Consider the following 21,179-nt stretch of genomic DNA (forward strand, 5'->3'; position numbering starts at 1 on the left):
TTTTTTTTTTTTTTTTTTTTGAGACGGAGTCTAGCTCTGTCGCCCAGGCTGGAGTGCAATGGCCGGATCTCAGCTCACTGCAAGCTCCGCCTCCCGGGTTTACGCCATTCTCCTGCCTCAGCCTCCTGAGTAGCTGGGACTACAGGCGCCCGCCACCTCGCCTGGCTAGTTTTTTGTGGTTTTTAGTAGAGACGGGGTTTCACCGTGTTAGCCAGGATGGTCTCGATCTCCTTACCTCGTGATCCGCCCGTCTCGGCCTCCCAAAGTGCTGGGATTACAGGCTTAAGCCACCGCGCCCGGCCCGAGTGACATGCTTTCTACTTTCTTCTCCTGTCCCCACCCAATACTTAGAGCTCCTCTGGGGGATCCTGTCTCTGTAATACAGTCTTTCTCCCTTTTTCTTGTGCTCTTCTTCTTTAAGAAAACAGCAGCACAGATTCTTGGGTCCTTCTTTCTAAGGGTAAAAGGTATGTAAATTGCTTCAGGAAAAAGAATTCAGCAGAGTGTAATTATTTGCAGCCAATAACACAATACTATCTGCATGTAAGACTGACACAAATTCTAGCCAGATTCAGCTAAAGAACTGTCTTACATAAGAGTTTGGGCTAAGTATATTTTGGAATTATCTCTTTAAACTATCTAAGAAGTCTGCGTTAGTCCTTCCTCTGTTTCTGCCGATACTTGAATGGGGTTTCCATTTCTTGTAGCCTGATCTGTCTCATTTTTAAAACTAGAGATTCCAATTCATAGATCTTATCATTATTTTGTAACATTTCCCCCCATTGAATGTATTCCTGTTTATTCTTCTCCGTTTTAATTCCCTCCATTTCCCCTGATGCCTATGCACAAGGATTCATCTGTTGTTTAGAGTTAGGCCAGTAGATGTCAGCCCTGGATCCCCTGAGTACCTTAAAAACAACTGTCCTAGCCATGGCCTTATCCCAGACAGACTAAATTAGAATCTCTAGAAGAGAAGCGTGTGCATCGGAGTGTTTTAAAAGCAGCTCAACCGAGAATGCTGAGTCATACGAACAGGGTCTGAAGACCTAATCCATCGTCTACCCCTGTGCCCCTCAAGAATCCCCCCCTCACTGGGCCCCTAGTGAGCATGTTTTTTGACATCAACCAACACTGTGACAACCCAGGGAGCTTGTCCAAAAAAATTCCAGGCACAGAAAGAATAATAGTGCTTTCCATCACAGATGGAAGAAAGGATATGGGATAGAAAAACCAAGTACCTCAAATATACTCTGATCTCCAAAATTCAGATTAACATTTTCAGCCTACTCTTCATGCATCCTCTTTGAAGCTAACACAAACACAGAAAAAAAGAGAATAGGGTTAGGACCAGAACAAGGCCACGAAAGGAGGCAAGGAGGTGCCCAGGGCACAAAATTTAAGGAGGTACTCACTGTAGGGTGCCAACATTTCACTAGCAAGACTTTGAGAACGTCATTTTACCTGATCCTAGTCCAGGCTCAGGGAGGAGCTGAAAAGAGTTCTTTTCTAAAGGAATTCAGGGATAACTGTAATCATCCAGTTTAAATGAAGATTTTATGAAATCTTCTCAGCACATCTTAGCAGTAAGATGCCAGAACTTCTTAAACGAAAATTAAAATCTGCCATTAGTTCCGCCCCCATTCCAGCCCCCAAATCCTACTCCAGATATACAGTTCATAGAAGATTATGAAGGAGAAGATCTAGTCAGAAGAACAGAATGTTTCCATTTGTTAGGAGAGGGTGACAATAGTTTTTAACTGGAAGTCAAGTGTATACTTTCTCTAGTAATATACTAAATGTCTCTTAATTTCCATCCTTCATTCTTCCTCTCTACTTTACAAAAAATAAATGAATCAATGCTTGTAAAACGCCTAATTCAGAGCTGGCACAGTTGAGGGCTCAATAACTGGTAACGATTTTTCTAACCAGGAGGATAATGGAACTCAGCAAACACTTATATCCCAAGATCACCTCATCAGCAGTTCCACATTACTTAAAGATAGAGTCAAGGTTGGTACAGACTACAGACTCCACCTCTCTCCAGTCCAAATCTTCGATGACGGGCGGAAGTTCTCTTGCCACATTAGAGTCGGTCGTGACAAAATCTTGAGGAGCTCTACCACAGTCAAGGTTTTTGGTAAGGGCTGTTGTTCTACGGACTCCCTGACACCCTCCTGTCTCTTGCCCTGCTCTTCCCTGAAGAGGAAGCACTCTATTATGCTGCAGAGCCGCCACACATGGGTAACAATGCTGGAGTCTGTTTCCCTGGATACTTGTCATTCTTGGTGGGGATGAGGATGATGGTAGAATGCTAAAGAATAATGATTCCGTTAACAGAATAAAATCATACAGAAAGCAATAATTTTCTGTATTGGTCCATTTTCTGTTGCTTACAATGGAATACCTGAAACTGAGTAATTTATAAAGAAAAGGAGGCTGGGCGCGGTGGCTCAAGCCTATAATCCCAGCACTTTGGGAGGCCGAGACGGGCGGATCACGAGGTCAGGAGATCGAGACCATCCTGGCCTACACGGTGAAACCCCGTCTCTACTAAAAAATACAAAAAACTAGCCGGGCGAGATGGCGGGCGCCTGTAGTCCCAGCTACTCGGGAGGCTGAGGCAGGAGGATGGCGTAAACCCTGGAGGCAGAGCTTGCAGTGAGCCAAGATTGCGCCACTGCACTCCAGCCTGGATGACAGAGCGAGACTCCGTCTCAAAAAAAAAAAAAGAAAAGAAAAGAAAAGGAATTTGTTACTTACAGTTATGGAGGCTAAATCCAAGGTCGAGGGGATGCATCTGGTGAGAACCTTCTTGCTGATGGGGGGACTAACTGAAGAATCCCAAGGTGGCACAGGGTATCACATGGCAAGGGGACAGAGTTTGCTAATGTGCTAACTCAGGTCTCTCTTCCTCTTCTTATAAGGCCACCAGTTGCCCTCCCATCATAACTCGTAACTCCAATAACCCTTTAATCTATAAATGGATTAATCTTACTCATAAGGACGGAGACCTGATGATTCAGTCACCCATGAAAGACCCCAGCTCTCAATACTGCCACACTGGAGATTAAATTTCAACATAAATTTTGGAGTGGACATTCAAACCATAGCAGACAGATCAATTTCCTGGTGACCACTATCTTATTTACAACTTTAATGTTTCTCAGAATACTGGAAGTCTCTTTAATTGTAGCTGCCAAAGTCTAATTGCTTAGTTGTCTAATTGTCTTAGTTGCTTGCTTGAGCAAGGTGGAGTAAGGTCAGTGAGAAAAGGAAGGTGATAAATGTAGCCCCAGGGAAACTGCAGAAGTTCCTCCTCCCCTGCTATCCTGCCAAGGCCAGCTGGGGTGAGACAGTCAGGTCCAGCCCTTCGGGCAAAGGAGCCTTCAGGAAAGGCCTTCTGAACCTGCACTGTCGGGATTGTGAAGCTGAGCTGTGAAATCCACTGTGGCCTCACTCAAAATGCAGAGTATCTGCAGGGTGCAAATTTAAGGAAGAAAGGTTAGAATTCTATTTTCCCCAGTGGTACAAGAAAGTACCACTAATTAACAAACACCGTTAATAAAGAGAAGCCCCTGCCTTTGGATGTTTTTTCATTTTTTGTGACAAAGATCTGTGTCTTTTAGAAAGTCAATTTTAAAGAAGGCAAAGAGAAAAGCAGTGAGATGGACAGGCAATTAATTATTTTTGAAAATGAGATAAACAAAGGGAAAACAACTTCACAAACCTATGGAGACAGGCTGCTAGATTGCTCCTCAATTCTCTAAAGGGCAGAGCAAGCAAAAAAAAAAAAATTACTTGGAATTGTATTGCCTTATTATTGGCAGTCATACAATGTAGTATTTTGAAGAAAACACAAAATTGCCTCCCCCTTCCCTCCTCTGTCCTCCCCTTTCCTCTGCATCCTCCCTCTTCTCTTTCTCTTCATCTCTCCTCAGGGACGGACTAGGCAATAATCATCCCTGATGACCAGGTTCCTTACGGAGCCTAAACAGTGTCCTGTGAAGAGTTGGAAACAAGCTGTTCATCTCTTTTGTTATCACCATTTGTTTATTTACCAGGGTGTGACTGTCTTAGTGCAAACATGAAACTGCCTCCTCTGGTCTATTGGCAAACCAATGAAGGCAGCCATCCTCAGTGTGGAAAGAAATATCAATTGTAATTTAGGCAAGCTCTGTCCCCTGTTGATCAAGATTTTTTGCACCATAACTTGATCTAATTGCCTTGTCAACATCTATGCTGTGCCCTATATCTCTTTGCTGCATTAAAATACCTCTACCTTGATCTTAAATGTTGTTCACTCTTTTATATCTCACGTTTATCACCCTATTGGATTCTACATATCTCTGTCTCTACATTTCTCTTGTTTCTTCTTTGAAGTCCTTTCAGTGGATGCTTTAAAATATGAAACTCTGCCTGCTTGTTCAGAAAATTAGATTTTTCCTGCTTCCTGGCTTTTGCATTTAGTAAATTGGCTGGATGGGTTGTGTTTGGGTGGAGTCTTGTCCAGTCCTTAACCTATTTTGAGGTGTTACCCAAGTATATATTGTGGCCCTGACCACATATCTTATCAGAACCTACTTTACATCCATTGATGATTCCTCATATAGAATAAGTCTCCCCAAAACACCCATGAAAACCTTGAAATCAACACCCAAATGTATCACAGACCCATTCCACATGCCCTAAACCCAGCATATTTCTTCCCAGCAACAGAAAAATGAGGGGAATCAAAAGCAGAAATGCCTGTTAAACCCATTAGATCTTGTGAGACTTATTCACTATCACGAGAATACCATGGGAAAGATCAGCCCTCATGATTCAGTTACCTCTCATCAGGTCCCTTCCACAACACGTCGGAATTCTGGGAGACACAATTCAAGTTGAGATTTGGGTAGGGACACAGCCAAGCCATGTAATTTCACCCCTGACCCATCCCAAATCTCATGTCCTCACATTTCAAAATCAATCATGTCTTCCAAACAGTCCCCCAAATTCTCAACCCATTTCAGCATTAACCCAAAAGTCCAAGTCCAAAATCCCATCTGAGACAAGGCAAGTCCCTTCTGCCTATGATCCTGTAAAATCAAAAGCAAGTTTTGCTTTCTAGATATAATGAGGGTACAAGCATTGGGTAAATACAACCATTCTAAATGGGAGAAATTGGCCAAAACAAAGGGGCTACAGGCCCCATGCAAGTCCAAAATCCAGCAGGGCAGTCAAATCTTAAAGTTCCAGAATGATCTCCTTTGACTCTATATCTTGCATTCGGGTCACACAGATGCAAGAGGTAGGTTCCCATGGTCTTAGGCAGTTCCATCCCTGTGGCTTTACAGGGTACAGCCTCCCTCCTGGCTGCTTTCATGGGCTAGTGTTGAGTGTCTGCAGCTTTTTCAGGAGCACAGGGCAATCTGTTGGTGGATCTACCATACTGGGGTCTGGAGGATGGTGGCCCTCTTCTCACAGGTCCACTAGTCAGTGTTCCATTAGGGACTCTGTGTGGGGGCTTCAACCCCACATTTCCTTTCTGCACTGCCCTAACAGAGGTTCTTCATGAGGGTCCCACCCTTGTAGCAAACTTTTGCTGGGTATTCAGACATTTCCATGAATCTTCTGAAATCTAGGCGGAGGTTCCCAAACCTCAGTTCTTGACTTCTCTGTGCCCACAGGCTCAACATCACATGGAAGCTGCCAAGGCTTGGGGCTTCCACACTTTTTGAAGCAACAGCTAAAGCTGCACATTGGCCCCTTTCAACCATAGCTGGAGTGGCTGGGACACAGGGCACCAAGTCTCAAGGCTGCACACAGCAAGGGGACCCTGGGCCCAGCCCAGGAAACCACTTTTTCCTCCTGGGTCTCTGGGCCTGTGATGGGAGGGGCTGCTGGGAAGGTCTCTGACATGGCCTGGTGACATTTTTCCCATGGTCTCGGAGATTAACATCAGGCTCCTTCCTACTTATGCAAATTTCTGCAGCCAGCTTGAATTTCTCCCCAGAAAATGGGTTTCTCTTTTCTATCCCATAGTCAGGCTGCAAATTTTCCAAACTTTTATGCTCTGCTTCCCTTATAAAACTGAATGCCTTTAACAGCACCCAAGACACCTCTTGAATGCTTTGCTGCTTAGAAATTTCTTCTGCCAGACACTCTAAATCATCTCTCTTAAGTTCAAAGTTCCACAAATCTCTAGACCAGGGGCAAAATGCTGCCAGTCTCTTTGCTAAAATATAACAAGTCACCTTTGCTCCAGTTCCCAACAAGTTCCTCATCTCTATCTGAGACCACCTCAGCCTTGACCTTATTGTTCATATCAACATCAGCATTTTTGTCAAAGTGATTCAACAAATCTCTAGAAGTTTCCAAACTTTACAACATTTTCTTGTCTTCTTCTGAGCCCTCCAAACTGTTTCAACCCCTGCCTGTTACCCAGTGCCAAAGTCGCATCCACATTTTTGGGTATCTTTTCAGCAACACTCCACTGTGGTGGTACTAATTTACTATATTATTCTGTTTTCACACTGCTGATAAAGACATACCCAAGACTGAGAAGAAAAAGAGGTTTAATTGGACTTACAGTTCCACGTGACCACAGAGGCCTCAGAATTGTGGTGGGAGGTGAAAGGCACTTCTTACACGGCAATGGGAAGAGAAAAATGAGGAGAAGCAAAGGCAGAAACCCCTGATAGACCCATCAGATCTCATGAAACTTATTCACTATCATGAGAATAGCATAGGAAAGACCAGCCCCCATGATTCAATTACCTCTCGCCAGGTCCCTTCCACAACACATGGGAATTCTGGGAGATTCAATTCAAGTTGAGATTTGAGTGGGGACACAGTCCAACCATATCATAAGCCTTTGGGCATGTAGAACATTCCTCTTTTCTCTCCCTCCCCACCACCCATCCTCCGCTTGCACTACCAGTCTTCCACATTCCCAATTTTACTTAACTCATCACTGGTAACCACATCACATCTTCCAAAAACCTTCTCCTATCCTCCAAGGTTAGGTTAGAAAATTTATTTAAAAGCTGTCTTCAAATACTACATGTCTTTAATCATTGTACTTATCTCAGTGTATTATAACTTCCATTTTGTTTATCTGTATTCCCAAGAAACTGTAGATTTTTTAAAAACAGTGAATATTATTTGTCCACCTTTGTTTCCTAGGCATCTAGCATACTGCCAGGTACACAGCAGGCCTGGCACTATTATATTAATAAAAATTTATAAATATTAATAAATAAATATTAATATTTGATGAATGAAGATTCTGATAGACACATACACACATACACACACTAGTGGCCAGGTAGGATTACATTTGGTGCCACTAACTATGTTTTATTTGCCTTTAAGCTAAACCGGAAATCCCCATGATTGTGGAAAATAACTCCACGGATGTCTTGGTAGAGGTGAGTCACATAAAAGCCTTTGAAAATCTACAGCATTACATGTAAGGTGTGTCAGGTTGCATAGTTGCCAGGAATGTTCTCTCAAAGAACTTTACTCCTTGGCCCTTGACCAATTAACTGCTAATAGGGATGAAGGGAAGCTGAGTTGTTTCTAGAAAGTGAATGGGAATTTTTACTTTTAGACTTAGTGCTCTCAGAATGATCTGCACTTTTAGTCCTTAAATTTCTCAGAAAAAAAAAATAGTTACAATTGTTTTAACTTATCTTTAATAAAAATTGAGGTGGATAGTGAGGACAAAGTAGGGCAGAAAGCTGTGTGAATCCTGGTGTAAGAATGAAGTTTTGGCTCAGCTGATGTTTGATTTGTTCTATTCCATTTCGTTTACCTGCTGTCCCATTGTTTTTATTTCAAAATGATGAGAGGAAATATGCCCTCTTGTACTCCTGCAGAACCCTGGCTATGTCTTTGGTGGTAAAGAGGAAGGGCAGGAGAAACAAGAAAATTGAATAGGGACCTCTGACTTAACTTCCTCTGGGTGGTAGTTACCAGCCACTAGTCACTAGGATCTGGACTCAATTTCTCGCTCTTCCTCTTGCGAACTGTGACCTTGGGCAAATTACTTCATGTCTTTGCAGTCAGTTTCCCCATCTATATGAAGTGAATAATAATAGTATCTTCACATAGCTGCTGTTTTAAAAAATTAAATAACATATGAAAAAGTCTGAGTATAGAGTGTGGCATATATTAAGTGTTTAATCAGCATTATTGTTCTTGTTTTTGTTGTTATTACTATTATCTGTGTCAGTCAACTGTCCTGTGGCCTTATGACTTCAGCCTAACTTTTAAAAACCCTATATAAAAATATTCTCATTAATTCTCTAACACTTTCTATTACATGGGGAGAGAGAAAATTATACTCATATTCTAGTTTATTCTCACACCAATGACATTCACTTACAATCTCTGGTCTCACTGAATATCAGTCATTTAATTTGATAGTTGCATACAAATCATAACTTAGATTCTTTGAGATGGTTTTGCAATGACTATATATATATATTTTCCAAGTATTTGTGTCTTTTGCCAGTTTCATATATTGGTCTCTTAGATAACAGCTTGTATGAGTCCGTTTTCATGCTGCCAATAAAGACATACCCAAGACTGGGTAAATTATACAGGGAAAAGAGTGTAATTAGACGTACAGTTGCACATAGCTGGGGAAACCTCACAATCATGGCAGAAGGCAAGGAGGAGCATGTCATGTCTTACATGGATGGCAGCAGGCAAAAAGACAATATGCAGGAAACTCCCCCTTATAATAACTATCAGATCTCATGAGACTTACTCACTATCACGAGAACAGCACAGGAAAGCCCCCATGCTTCAGTTATCTCCTACCAGGTCCCTCCCACAACACATGGGAATTTGAGATGAGATTTGGATGGTGACACAGCCAAACCATATCAGTCCACCCCTGACTCTCCCAAATCTCATGTCCTCACATTTCAAAATCAATCATTCCTTCTCAACAGTCCCCCAAAGTCTTAACTCATTTCAGCATTAACTCAAAAATCCAGAGTCCAAAGTCTCATCCGAGACAAGGCAAGTCCCTTCTGCCTATGAACCTGTAAAATCAAAAGCATGTTAATTACATCCTAGATACAATGGGAGTACAGGTATTGGATAAATACAGCCATTCCAAATGGAAGACATTGGCCAAAACAAGTCTGAAATCCAGCAGGACAGTGAAATCTTAAAGCTCCAAAATGATCTCCTTTGACTCCATGGCTCATATCCAGGTCATGCAGATGCAAGAAGTGGGTTCCCATAGTCTTAGGCAGCTCAAACCCTGTGGTTTTGCAGGGTATGGCTCCCCTCCTGGCTGTTTTCATGGGCTGGCATTGAGTGTCTGCAGCTTTTCCAGGCACATGGTGTAAGCTGTTGATAAATCTACCATTCTGTGGTCTGAAGGATGGTGGTCCTCTTCTCACATCTCCACTACATGGTGCCCCATTAGGGACACAAGCTCTGCCCCTGTGATTTTGCAGGATATAGCCTCCCTCCTGGCTGCTTTCATGGGCTGGTGATGAGTGTCTGAAGCTTTTCCAGGCACACAGTGTAAGCTGTCATTGGATCTACCATTTTGGGGCCTGAAGGATGGTGGCCCTCTTCTCACAGCTGCACTAGGCAGTAACCTAGTGGAGACTAAGTGTGAGGACTCCAACCCCACATCTATCCTTTTGCACTGCCCTAGCAGGAGTTTTCCACGAGGGCCCCGCCCCTGCAGCAAACTTTTGCCTGGGCATCCAGGCATTTCCATACATCTTCTGAAATCTAGGCAGAGGTCCCCAAACCTCAGTTCTTGACTTCTGTGCACCTACAAGCTCAACACCACATGGAAGCTTCCAAGGCTTGAGACTTCCACCCTCTGAAGCAATAGCCCAAGTTGTACCTTGGCTCCTTTCAGTTATGGCTGGAGTGGCTGGGACACATGGCACTGAGTCCCTAGACTGTGCACAGCATGGGGACCCTGGGCATCACCCACAAAACCATTTTTTCCTCCTAAACATTCAGGCCTGTGATGGAGGGGCTGCTGCAAAAGTCTCCGACATGCCCTGGAAACATTTTCCCCATTGTCTTGATGATTAACATTCAGCTCCTCATTGCCTATGCAAATTTCTGCAACCAGCTTGAATTTCTCCCCAGAAAATGGGATTTTCTTTTCTATCGCATTGTCAGGCTGCAAATTTTCCAAACTTTTATTCTCTGTTTCTCTTTCAAAACTGAATGCCTTTACAGCGTCCAAGTTACCTCTTCAGTGCTTTGCTGCCTAGAAATTTTCTCTGCCAGATATCCTAAATCATCTATCTTAAGTTCAAAGTTCCACAGATCTCTAGGGTCGGGGCAAAATGCCACCAGTCTCTTTGCTAAAATATAACAAGAGTCACCTTTGCTCCAGTTATCAACAAGTTCCTCATCTCCATCTGAGACCATCTCAGCCTGGACCTTATTGTTCATATTACTATCAGCATTTTTGTTAAAGTCATTCAACAAGTCTCTACGAAGTTCCAAACTTTCCCATATATTCCTGTCTTCTTCTGAACCCACTAAATTGTTCCACCCTCTGCCTGTTACCCAGTTCCAAAGTTGCATCCACATTTTTGGGTATTTTTTTCAGCAGTGCCCCACTCTCCTGATACCAATTTACTGTATTAGTCCATTTTCATACTGCTGATACAGACATACCCAAGACCGGGTAATTTATACAGGAAAAAGCATTTAATTGGACTTATAGTTCCATGTGGCTGGGGAAGCCTCACAATCATGGCCAAAGGCAAGGTGGAGCACATGACATCTCACATGGATGGCAGCATGTCTCCCAGGCTGGAGTGCAGTGGTGCGATCTCGGCTCACTGCAAGCTCCGCCTCCTGGGTTTATGCCATTCTCCTGCCTCAGCCTCCCGAGTAGCTGGAACTACAGGCGCCCGCCACCTTGTCCGGCTAGTTTTTTGTATTTTTTAGTAGAGACGGGGTTTCACCGTGTTAGCCAGGATGGTCTTGATCTCCTGACCTCGTGATCTGCCTGTCTCGGCCTCCCAAAGTGCTGGGATTACAGGCTTGAGCCACCGCGCCCGGCCAGATCTCATGAGACTTATTCACAGTCACGAAAACAGCATGGGAAAGACTTGCCCCCACATGATTCAATTACTTCTCACTGAGTCCCTCCCACAATACATGGGAGTTCAAGGTGAGATTTGCATGGGGATACAGCCAAACCATATCACTGCTATTATCATCCTGATTATACAGCAGAAGATTTAATTGCTTAATTCATTTTTGTTGTGTCATAACTTAATTTCTAAGTTTATTAGTGAACTTCATTTCAATAGTTTACATTTCAAAAATAAACTAATCACACAGCTTTTGGTAGGTGTTTTTGTTTCTTATAAGGATCTCTAATAGATTCTTGGTACAATGTAATATGGGCACAATCCAGATACAGGACCATAAATTGCATCCAAAAATCCCAGTTTAAAAAAAAAAAGAACTTTGCCTATGTGCCATAAAATTTCCTCTTCTCTACCCTTGCTTCAGTGCTGACTAAAAAAAAAAAACAAAAACAGAGAGTTTTTCTTCCTAGAAAATTAGTGAATAGTCTTTCTCCAATCACACATAACCAGCTACAGGACATGGCTTGTCTATGGATCTTTTCAGATCTTGCCAAACATTAGTAACTCCTCACTCTAATATTCTTACAATCCCTGCTGTATTTTTAATAATTTATTAACTCTTCAAAATCCTTACACATACTTTTATCTTGTGCTGCTCCCAATGAGCCTCTGAAATAGATAGAGCATCTGTCATTTTACAGATGAGAAATTGGGGCCTGGAAAGTCTTAACAACTGGCTCAGTCACTAATGAGGGGCAGAGCTGGGATGCATATTTAGTGTGCCTGTATCCAGGCAGAATAGTATTATTATGATAGAAGGATATCATGCTTCAGGGTCAGATAGCACAAGTGTCAAATTCTAATTCAACTACTTAGCTGGTTACATACCCTCATCAACTAGTGAACCTCCACAAGCCTCAGCTAACTCACATCTAAAACTGAGATAATAACAAATACTTCAGAGGGTTCTTAGGAAGATTCAATTTATGCTCTAACGAAGTTCATGGCACATAGTAGACATTTCAAGAATATTTCTTCCCTACCCACTATGTATCATTTACCCACTCTCTTACATTCATAAATCAGCTATGTGACTGATTCTAGCAGATATTGTGGAATAATTTTTTTAAACCCAGAATATAGACTGTGGGATCTGATAGAACCAGGTTTGAATTCTCTTCCAGCACTTATTAAATCTGGCCCCTATGAGCTCAGTTCCTTAACTTCCTCAACAGTAAGTGAGGGCAATGGTTCCAATCCCACAAGGGTGATATAAGGATGAAGTGAGAGAAGGTATGCAAAATACCTACCATCCAGCAACCACAAGTTTTTGGTCTTGGCAATTTCCTGACTCTCCTTCATTCCTTAGAAATTCTTGAAGTCAACACGCACGCACTGGCTCTGCTACCTGTTCACTACACTAGCAGCCCGCAGTGTGGAAATACTCTGGGGACTTGGTCAGTTGTGAGCTGTGTCTTCCTGTGTTTTTAAACTTACAATGTGTATGGCTAATTTTAGTATTTCTGTAAAATACAAAAGACCCAAAAGTATGATGCCCCTCAGGCCTGGACATGCCATAGATGTCTAAGGAAAGTGTCACACCTGTGAATGTTGTATCTTGTGCATTCCCAAAATTGAGATTTTGCCAGGGCTTCAACATGGCATGCAGCGTCACTCCTGCACTACAATGAGAAAAGAGTCTTTAACCTAAATTTCAGAGACCCTCCATTTAGCACGTTTTTGCATTACAGCAAAAGATGTCAAGCCAAAGAGCCCTCAACTCACAGCTGATGATGTAGCATAGAAGGCACCAGAAGGATGTATAAAAACCCTAGCATGTACTCAACAGTCCACGCTTTCCGCAAGTCTCATATGTCTCTCACTCCTATGCTTGTGCTTTATACTTTAGCCCCATCATCTCCATGGGTCTTGTTCATATCACTCGCTACCTTTGTTATGTTTGAAAGAAATTAGGGGGAAAAAAGTCTAAAGAAAACTACCTGTCATGAAGCATAAGAAACAAAAGCTGTTTGGGGTTAGGAAGCCTACAAAGGAAGAGCGTCTACAATATTAATAACCATGTAAAACAGATACCAGAGGCCAGGCACAGTGTCTCATGACTGTAATCCCAGCACTTTGGGAGGCTGAGATGGGCAGATCATGAGGTCAAGAGAGCCAGACCATCCTGGCCAACATGGTGAAACCCCGTCTCAACTAAAAACACAAAAATTAGCTGGGTATGGTGGTACACACCTGTAGTCCCAGCTACTCGGCAGGTTTAGGCAGGAGAATTGCTTGAACCTGGGAGGCAGAGGTTGTGGTGAGCTGAGATCACACCACCGCACTGCAACCTGGTGACAGAGCGAGACTCTGTCTCAAAAAAAAAAAAAAAAAAAAAAAGAAGACACCAGAATCTAAAAACCACCCTGGTTGGCATCAGCAGAGCTCCAGCATCTTTGTGCAGAATTTGATTATTTGTGTTTATTTGGTTTGGGTTTTGCAAAGTTTTAACCCTGTGGTTTCCTCAAGCTTCCTAAGCCCCACTCAAAACGTATGTGTTTTTGTTTTTGGTTTTTAAATGATTAGGTATTACAGCCTCCTTTTTTTTCTAGCATCTTTTGCAACACAGTAAGGTTCTGAGTCCAAATGTCTAGCCATCGTCACTTGCACTGGTGAGCACCTGAGCTTGCACCACAGATAGAGAAGGTTCTAAAAGGACATCATACCTCTGTGGGGAGACCACATGACAAATGAAATCTTTAATATCAGGCAGATCTCTAGATAAAAAAAGAACATGACGGGACTTCAGTGTAGCCTGGTTATTTCACAAGCCTGGTATTTGGACTTTTGTTTGTTCCACAAACAGCTCTTAGGGAAGACAGGTCTGGAAGTTAGGGCTGCGTAGCAAGTCTAGGAAGAATATGAGTGAACTACATAGGTCAGGACCAAAGGAGGCAAGACACCATTGTTACACAAGGACATCCTCTGCTTTCAGAGAGGTTGGTGCCCGCAAAGTACCTGGGCTATCTATGAGATAATGGGATGCTGTCTTTATCTATTCCTGTCTTCCCTAGCTCTTTCCCCACTCCATCCCCATTCCCAACCCACGTTTTGTTTTGTTTTGTTTTTTAATATGCGTGTTTGGTTGGGGGAGGGCAGTGTGGTTATAGAGGAGTCTATCTTCCATAACAAATGTCAGCTCCAGTGCAAAGGCCAGAGTATTTTCCAGTTTGATTTTATTCTATTTCTAAATTAATATTTTAGGCATACTCTCAGCAACCCGGGAAATTATTCTCTCCCTATAGATTGTTAGGATCTCTTTTTTCAAAGCATCTCTGAACATTTAAAGATAAACAGTTTTAAAAAAATCAGAGGACAGTGGGTTGGTATGCAGTTAGCATTTTGGAGGTGTGAGTAAAATCTAAAACCTACTGTTCAAATAAATAACTGCTCTGTGGACACAAAACAAAACCAAGTTAACTCATTAAAATTGACTTCAGGATCTAAGAAATGTACTCTGTCCTTCCCTCATTCAGACAGTCGTGTTCTCTTCTATTTTCATGATAAATTTTCCCTAGAGCACTGTCTCTCTTCCCCATCTTTGCCTTTCTTCTCATCCCATTTCTTTCTAACTTTCCTTCCTCTGTTCTTTACTTCTCCTTACTTCCTTTCTATCTGTGTCTTCTTTTTCATTCTGAGTTTATTTCAGCTCTTCCTCACTGACTCCTTTTCCCTTGATAAACTTTAATATGAAATTAGATCATATTTTAAGTGTTTATGAATAAGTTTCATATACTCTATACTGAATGTTTAAACCAAGTAAGTTGAGAGGTTTTTCATTTCTCTGTGCTAATTACACATTAATTAGTTTAAACATTAGATTGTTAAAAAGATGCACAGGACTCAGATTATACTGATGAAACAGCTTTAATATAAGCAAGAAAATACATCGCAGCAATAACAGGAGAAAGATATGTATTGCAAGGATCCAAAGATCTGAGGCTCACAATTCTTTGTCCTTCCACTTGCTGGGTCACACAGAACAAGCTTTGTATTCATACTGGTTGCCTGGAAGCACCACCAGTACATATGCTAAGACCTCAGTCCCAGGAAGATTAAGCTCTGCTTCCCACAGGGTGTCTGCAAGTAAGCTGGTCACATAGGCACATTCCAGCTACTTAACCAGCCTCAGCCCTCAAAATCTTCAGCTCCACCAAAACAGAGTGCTAGGCAAAAATCTGATTATTTTGGTAAACAATGCTGACTGGCTGGTACCTTCTGCCCTGAAACAACTCACAGAGTTTTACTTTGGTAAAACTTACCTTTAATAGGTACATTTAATAGGTAATAGGCATTTATCTTTAATAGGTACATTTTAGAGTTTCGGCCAAGGGTCAGCAGAGCTCTAGGAACCTCATAGAGAAGCATTTGGTCAATTCAGACCAGCTCAGATTAACTCATACTGTGCACTATTTCACATAAAAGCAAAATGTCACTAAACTACTTTGCTGTATATTTGAGTTGAAACTAAAATGGCTCTTTTGTACAAGTCTAGAGTCAATGTTTTCAGAATAGATTCTCCAAGCCCAATTTAAACAAAATGGAAGGCATGTACTGCTGCAGGCAACTCTTTCTCCCGCTGACACACTTCCTGCTCAGCCCTCACCTTCCACTTCATCTCCAGGATGGCCCTTTCCACCTCTTCCAGGGCTCGCTCCCTTTTTTCCACAGCCCTCTCCCGCCATTCCACTGCCATTTCTCTCCTAAGCACCTCCTTTTCCCTTTGGCTGGCCCACAAAGCCATTGTGCCCACCTGCTCCAGGAGCCTACCCCAGTCCCCCTCAATGCCCGTGGGGAGCTGGGGCCCGTGGGGCCTTGGATCCTGGCGCTGCCCAGCCTGACCATGGCCACTCTTCTCCAGCTCCTCTCTGTGCATACTTTTCAGATGCCTCCACAGTGCTGTGCTGCCCACATTGACCCCAGGGCCACGGCTCACCTGCCTGCCACACAGGCGGCAGGTGGCATATTGGTTGGGATGGTGCCCAGCACGAGCAGGGGCTAGGTGGAAATACTCCCATGCCTCAGAGAACCGGGTGCCCTTGTTGTGGGGCATTGGAGTGGGCATAGCACTCACAAAAGGGCCAGCCAGTTCTCCTGTCTCACTAATCTCCTCTTCCTTCATCTCTAAGTCCCCTTTTGCTTTCATCATGGCTCCCTCCTCTTCCTCCTCTTCCCGCCTCATCATGTCACCTCTTCTACAGCGTTCTTTATGATGTGGCTAGATGTGAGCCAAAAGCTTATTGGAACCACAAGATTAAATATATATTTGGGAAGGGCCCGTAGTAACTCTTGGGGATTCACAATAATGGCCAAAGTCTGGCCACACCTGGGTGGTGTGAGGTTTCTTCCTTTCTGCTTCACTGGAGAGTCAGGGGTGAGTCAGATACAAGCAAAACAGCCCAAGAGTGCATTCCTTCCATGCCCCAGATACTTACTTATCCTCCCTTGACTAGGCCAGAAAGACGAAACATATCAGTTCCTGTAGCAAAGATGTTCTCTGTCCAACAATAACAAAGCTCTTTGATGAACGCAGTGTTCTCTGCATCAACCACCACGACAGGTATTTTTGAATACTGAAAATTTTAGGTTTTCTTTTTTCTCCTCCTGATTGTTTCCACTGTTTCTTTGCTTCTTATTGCCTATAAATGCATTTGGGATGTAGGAGAAACAGCCTCAGGTTTCAGGCTTTTCAGGACCAACAGGGCTACGGCCTCACTGGGTCTTGCTCAGAGTAGGTAAAAGCAAACACAGGCAGATGCTGGTATAGGAGACAATCATGCTTCCTAAAAACTGTTGCAACAAGCAATCCAGAGTAGACAAAGCCTATGAGGATCTGGATAATAAAGTTCCCAATGCAAGGTCAGTTTGTCCTTAGAGGCATCTCTCGGAGGCCAGGAGTCTAAGAAATCCAAAAAGCAAGCTCAGCTGTTTCAGCAGGAGGAGCTGGGATGGCAGGAGGAGCTGGGATGGCAGGAGGAGCTGGGATGCACAGACGGGAAGGTGGAGCACATCGTCACAAACATGATGTTGCCTGGCTGTCCTTAGCCAGCAGCTCACCATACTCCACCTTCTCCAGCAGGAACACCTGCAAAGCCAACAGCCAATAAGACCTTCCTGAAGCACCGTACTCCAGGTGTTTTGCTCTTTAACTCCTTTTAAAGATAAATAAGTAAATGGAAAATCATATTGCATTTAAAAACAGCCCGACTTCTCTCTCCTTTCTTGGGTCATTTCTTAAATTAATAAGAGCGTTATTTAATCAAGGTTTGCAACCCTGAACAGTTAGGAAATTCCCCCCTAGCCACAAGTGGGTACTTACAAGCAGACAAGGCTCTGGGCTTCTCTCTGATCTTTCCTGCGCAGAGTGAAAGCACTCCTGCACACCTTGGATGGCTATTAGCTGACTCCTACCCCCAGAAGGAGGGCACCTCCACTTCTGGTTTCCTCCCACTTCTAGGGCAGCATTGTTTTCAAGTAGGTGTGTCTGTGCCTGTCGGATTTTTCTGCAACACTTACACACAGATGCAAACCTTTTCTCCACCCCCTCCACTACCAAGAAAAGGTTGTTCCTGGCATATGTCAAGCAGCAATACAGTAAGTTAAGCACCTACAAGTCTTAGTTCTCTTTTTTGATTACTAGATTACCTAGCCTCTCAAGTAAAGCAAGTGATTTGAAGGAAGAAGAATGGGAAAGACTGAAACATGAAATGTGTATACACTTATAGATTATATATATATACATACATTATATATAATATGCATAATATGTGTGTGTGTATACATATTTAGATTGAAAAGGAAAGCCTACCAAGAGGATATAGGAACACTCTAAAGCAGATGTCAATAGAAGAAAAAAAACTTCATGTTATGAAAGAAAAGATAGAAATAGCATAGCAGGCCAGGCGCTGTGGCTCATGTCTGTAATCCCAGCACTTTGGGAGGCCAAGACAGGTGGATCACTTGAGGTCCGGAGTTCGTGGCCAGCTTGGCCAACATTGTGAAACTTCGTCTCTACTAAAAATGCAAAAACTAGCCAGGTGTGGTGGTGCATGCCTGTAATCCCAGCAACTCGGGAGCCTGAAGCAAGAGAATCACTTGAACCCGGGAGGTGGAGGTTGCAGTGAGCTGAGATCATGCCACTGCACTCCAGCCTGGGCGACAAAGGGAGACTCTGTCTCAAAAAAATAAATAAATAAATAAAAATTAAAAACAGAAAGAAAAGAAAAAGAAATGGCACAGCAGAAAATATCTAGAGGTTGATGGTTAAATTAAAATAGAAAAAAAAATGGGGGAAAAAGATTCAAAATAGGAATGAAACTGGTAGGAGTTTTAGAACATGAACCACATTTCTAAACCAAATCTTGGAACACAAAGTCTAGAGAGAGTATAGAATATTTGAAATTTGAACCATTTCAGAAAATCTGAATCTAGAGAATTCATGGAAGTCAAATCTTTTCAACATTTTTAGAAGTTAACAAAAGAGTTCTTCAGTGAGCCAGTTGCCTTCATAAAATAATAACACCACCACCTACTCCCGATATTACCATATCGTCATCTTTGGTGGGTTAACTAAAGATAAAGGAAATGAATCATGAGAATGGTTAATGTCACTGGATTAATGCAAACCTTTGTATCTTTTTCTTTTTTTAAAAAAAGTTTTACCTCCTATACCTTTTTATCTCTTCCTGGACCAACTGGAGATAACAATCAATCTTTGGCATGTATTAAATTAAACTGAACACTCTCCTTTACTTAACAAGAATGTATTTTTAGAGAATCTGGTTTTGCTTTTAATTTTTTAGTGAAGAGAATAGCATCCCTGGTCCATGTATGTATCTCCATTATCTGGAAAGGCAAGTGTTGAATGGATGGGAATATTGGGAGCTACAGTGTTTGTCACCCAGCATCTTGGATAGGCTAGACAACCCCCTCTGAAATTCTCTTGTTTCTTTGGGATTTCGGTAGCAATGTACTGAGAAATGGTAAACTTCTGTAGAATTTCACCAGGAAAATGTTACTTAGCATTCTTGAGTGTGGTTTCTCAGCTCTATAGGCCCAGACTTCTTAGGAGTAACTAGTCTGTGGATTGACACCCAAATCATCACATACATTTAATTGTTCTTTACATGTTAACTAGCATATTCATTAACTGTGGAAAATATCTGGGAACTAAGAACTCGGGCTGATCATAAGTAAAATATATACATCTCTTGATGAGAAAACTAGTAATTATAAATGGAATTATAATTTTGAAGAGTCTCAGATAAAACAATGGGAATCCAATAATTCCCACTGCATGTTTTCACTAGACTGTTAAAGAAAGTATCATCCCCCAAAGAACAAACATAGCATTGAAAATAAAACATAACTAGCCCTGCATCTAAGTTCTCTGCTTTCATAACATAGCAACTTCTTTCATGTTTTTATTTCAATACAGTTTTTATTAAAAAATATGTTGGACTGAGATTAAGGAGACATTGTTTCTAATTGTGCCATTAACTATTTTCCACTTCCTTGAACCACTGGGTGCCTTGATTTTTCCATCTGTCACATGGCAAAAATAAGGCATGCCCTACCTATCCTCAAGATTAATCCAATAAAATTTTTTTAAAAATTAGGAAAATGCTTCACAAGTAAAAAGCAGGATATTTATATAAATTGGTTCTTGTGGTTGTTACAAATAGTGTCGTACATTACTTGGGACACAGAAACAACATGTAGACCCCCTTGAGCTTTAAATCTAACAGACTATTCTTCTCTTGACTCTGTTTGCTTTTTCCTTCTATTCTTGGTTTCCATTTAGTATTATTTTATTCTGCCTACACAGAGTTAAGATTTCTCTTTTAACAGAACCCAGAATCCAGACTTGGAACATTAGTATAGTCCTAGATCTTTAATCCTTAAGTTGACCTAGGAGTATAGTCGGAAGTTTATAACATCTCTATAGGAGATAACCCATTTATAGTGCACGTTCTAACACAACCTATATTAAAAGTAGACACTGCCTTCTATTTATTCAGCTAAAAGTGGAGAAACTCTTTTTTGCCAACTTATGTTATATGAATGTTAATAAGTTGTAAGGAGTACCAGTTTCTTAGGAATTTGCAAATAACCTTTTTTCTGTCTTTACCCCAGAGAACATTTACCTGCTTACTAAAGAATGTATTTCCCAAAGCAAATATCACATGGTTTATAGATGGAAGTTTTCTTCATGATGAAAAAGAAGGTAAGGAAATTAAACAATGGAAATAAGTTCTGTACAAAAAGAAAGAAAACAAAGGACATCAGAAATTGTCATTGCCCAAGTTGATCTTGGCACTTAAGAATGATTCTCATTCCAAGAAAAACATCATTCTGCCTACCAAATGTCATTTTCTGATGCTTCATCTGGCTCTTCCAAGGGGGTGGAGTGTAACATTTTCCAGAACAAAAGAAATACAATTGATTTAGACAAACAACATCCAAACATTTTATTTCACTATCAGTAAAAGGAATATCTTAGATGAGGACAAAAGTTTAAGTCTACATATATTTATTAAAATGTTTTCTGCCTTTATAACATAGTTACCTGTTTTTCCATGTCTTTCTTATTTCAATACAATATGTTCAATTAACAGCACCACTGCTTTACATCAGCCAATAAATAATTTCTACCTTTTTATGTGAGGATCTAAGGCAGGTGTTGGTGAAGCACTAGAAGAAGCCTATGTAAAAGAGTTGGCTCCTTGACAAGGCACATGTTCCCCCAGGAGGATTAAAAATTCCTGGAGGAGGAACACACATCAAGACAAGCTCAGGTGATAATTCACAAAGCCATGTTTTTATAGGTAGTAACTATGACAGCCTCTACCAGAATAATCTCAGCTGTCCCTGCCTGAACAACAGCCATTCTCCTTTCTCCTGAGTCATTTTTCCTCAAAGTTCAATCTGTCTTCAATAACAACTGAGTCACACAACTCTTTCTGAATTATTTTTATTTTATTTTATTTTATTTTATTTTATTTTATTTTATTTTATTTTATTTTATTTTATTTT

At 41.7% G+C, this 21,179-nt stretch overlaps 2 protein-coding genes across 7 annotated transcripts in view; one reads left to right on the forward strand and one right to left on the reverse strand.

Moving 5' to 3' along the window:
* The window catches only part of CD96 (CD96 molecule), a 101,403-nt gene that overhangs the window by 28,354 nt on the left and 51,870 nt on the right, over nucleotides 1-21,179 (forward strand). For all 6 annotated transcript variants that reach the window (XR_002731741.2, XR_002731743.2, XM_023212843.2 and 3 more), the window contains exons 4-6: nucleotides 1,930-2,137; nucleotides 7,357-7,412; nucleotides 20,280-20,370. Coding sequence is in view for 4 of the 6 variants with exons in the window: in XM_023212843.2 (XP_023068611.2) it covers nucleotides 1,930-2,137; nucleotides 7,357-7,412; nucleotides 20,280-20,370 (355 nt within the window). In the remaining 2 variants the exon portion in view is untranslated. The remainder of the gene's footprint in view (nucleotides 1-1,929; nucleotides 2,138-7,356; nucleotides 7,413-20,279; nucleotides 20,371-21,179) is intronic.
* On the reverse strand, nucleotides 14,996-17,616 carry ZBED2 (zinc finger BED-type containing 2). Its single transcript, XM_023212885.3, has 2 exons — nucleotides 17,464-17,616; nucleotides 14,996-17,229 (listed from the first exon to the last, which is right to left on the reverse strand). Exon 2 carries the CDS (start codon nucleotides 16,327-16,329, stop codon nucleotides 15,676-15,678), a length of 654 nt encoding a protein of 217 aa, XP_023068653.2. The 5' UTR covers nucleotides 16,330-17,229; nucleotides 17,464-17,616; the 3' UTR covers nucleotides 14,996-15,675.

Source organism: Piliocolobus tephrosceles, chromosome 2 (genome assembly GCF_002776525.5).
Source record: "Piliocolobus tephrosceles isolate RC106 chromosome 2, ASM277652v3, whole genome shotgun sequence".
Taxonomy (NCBI): Eukaryota; Metazoa; Chordata; class Mammalia; order Primates; family Cercopithecidae; genus Piliocolobus; species Piliocolobus tephrosceles.

What these genes read in the sequence shown, in the direction of transcription:
- ZBED2 (XM_023212885.3), bottom strand. Translation starts at nt 16,329, where the DNA reads ATGATGAGGCGGGAAGAGGAGGAAGAGGAGGGAGCCATGATGAAAGCA.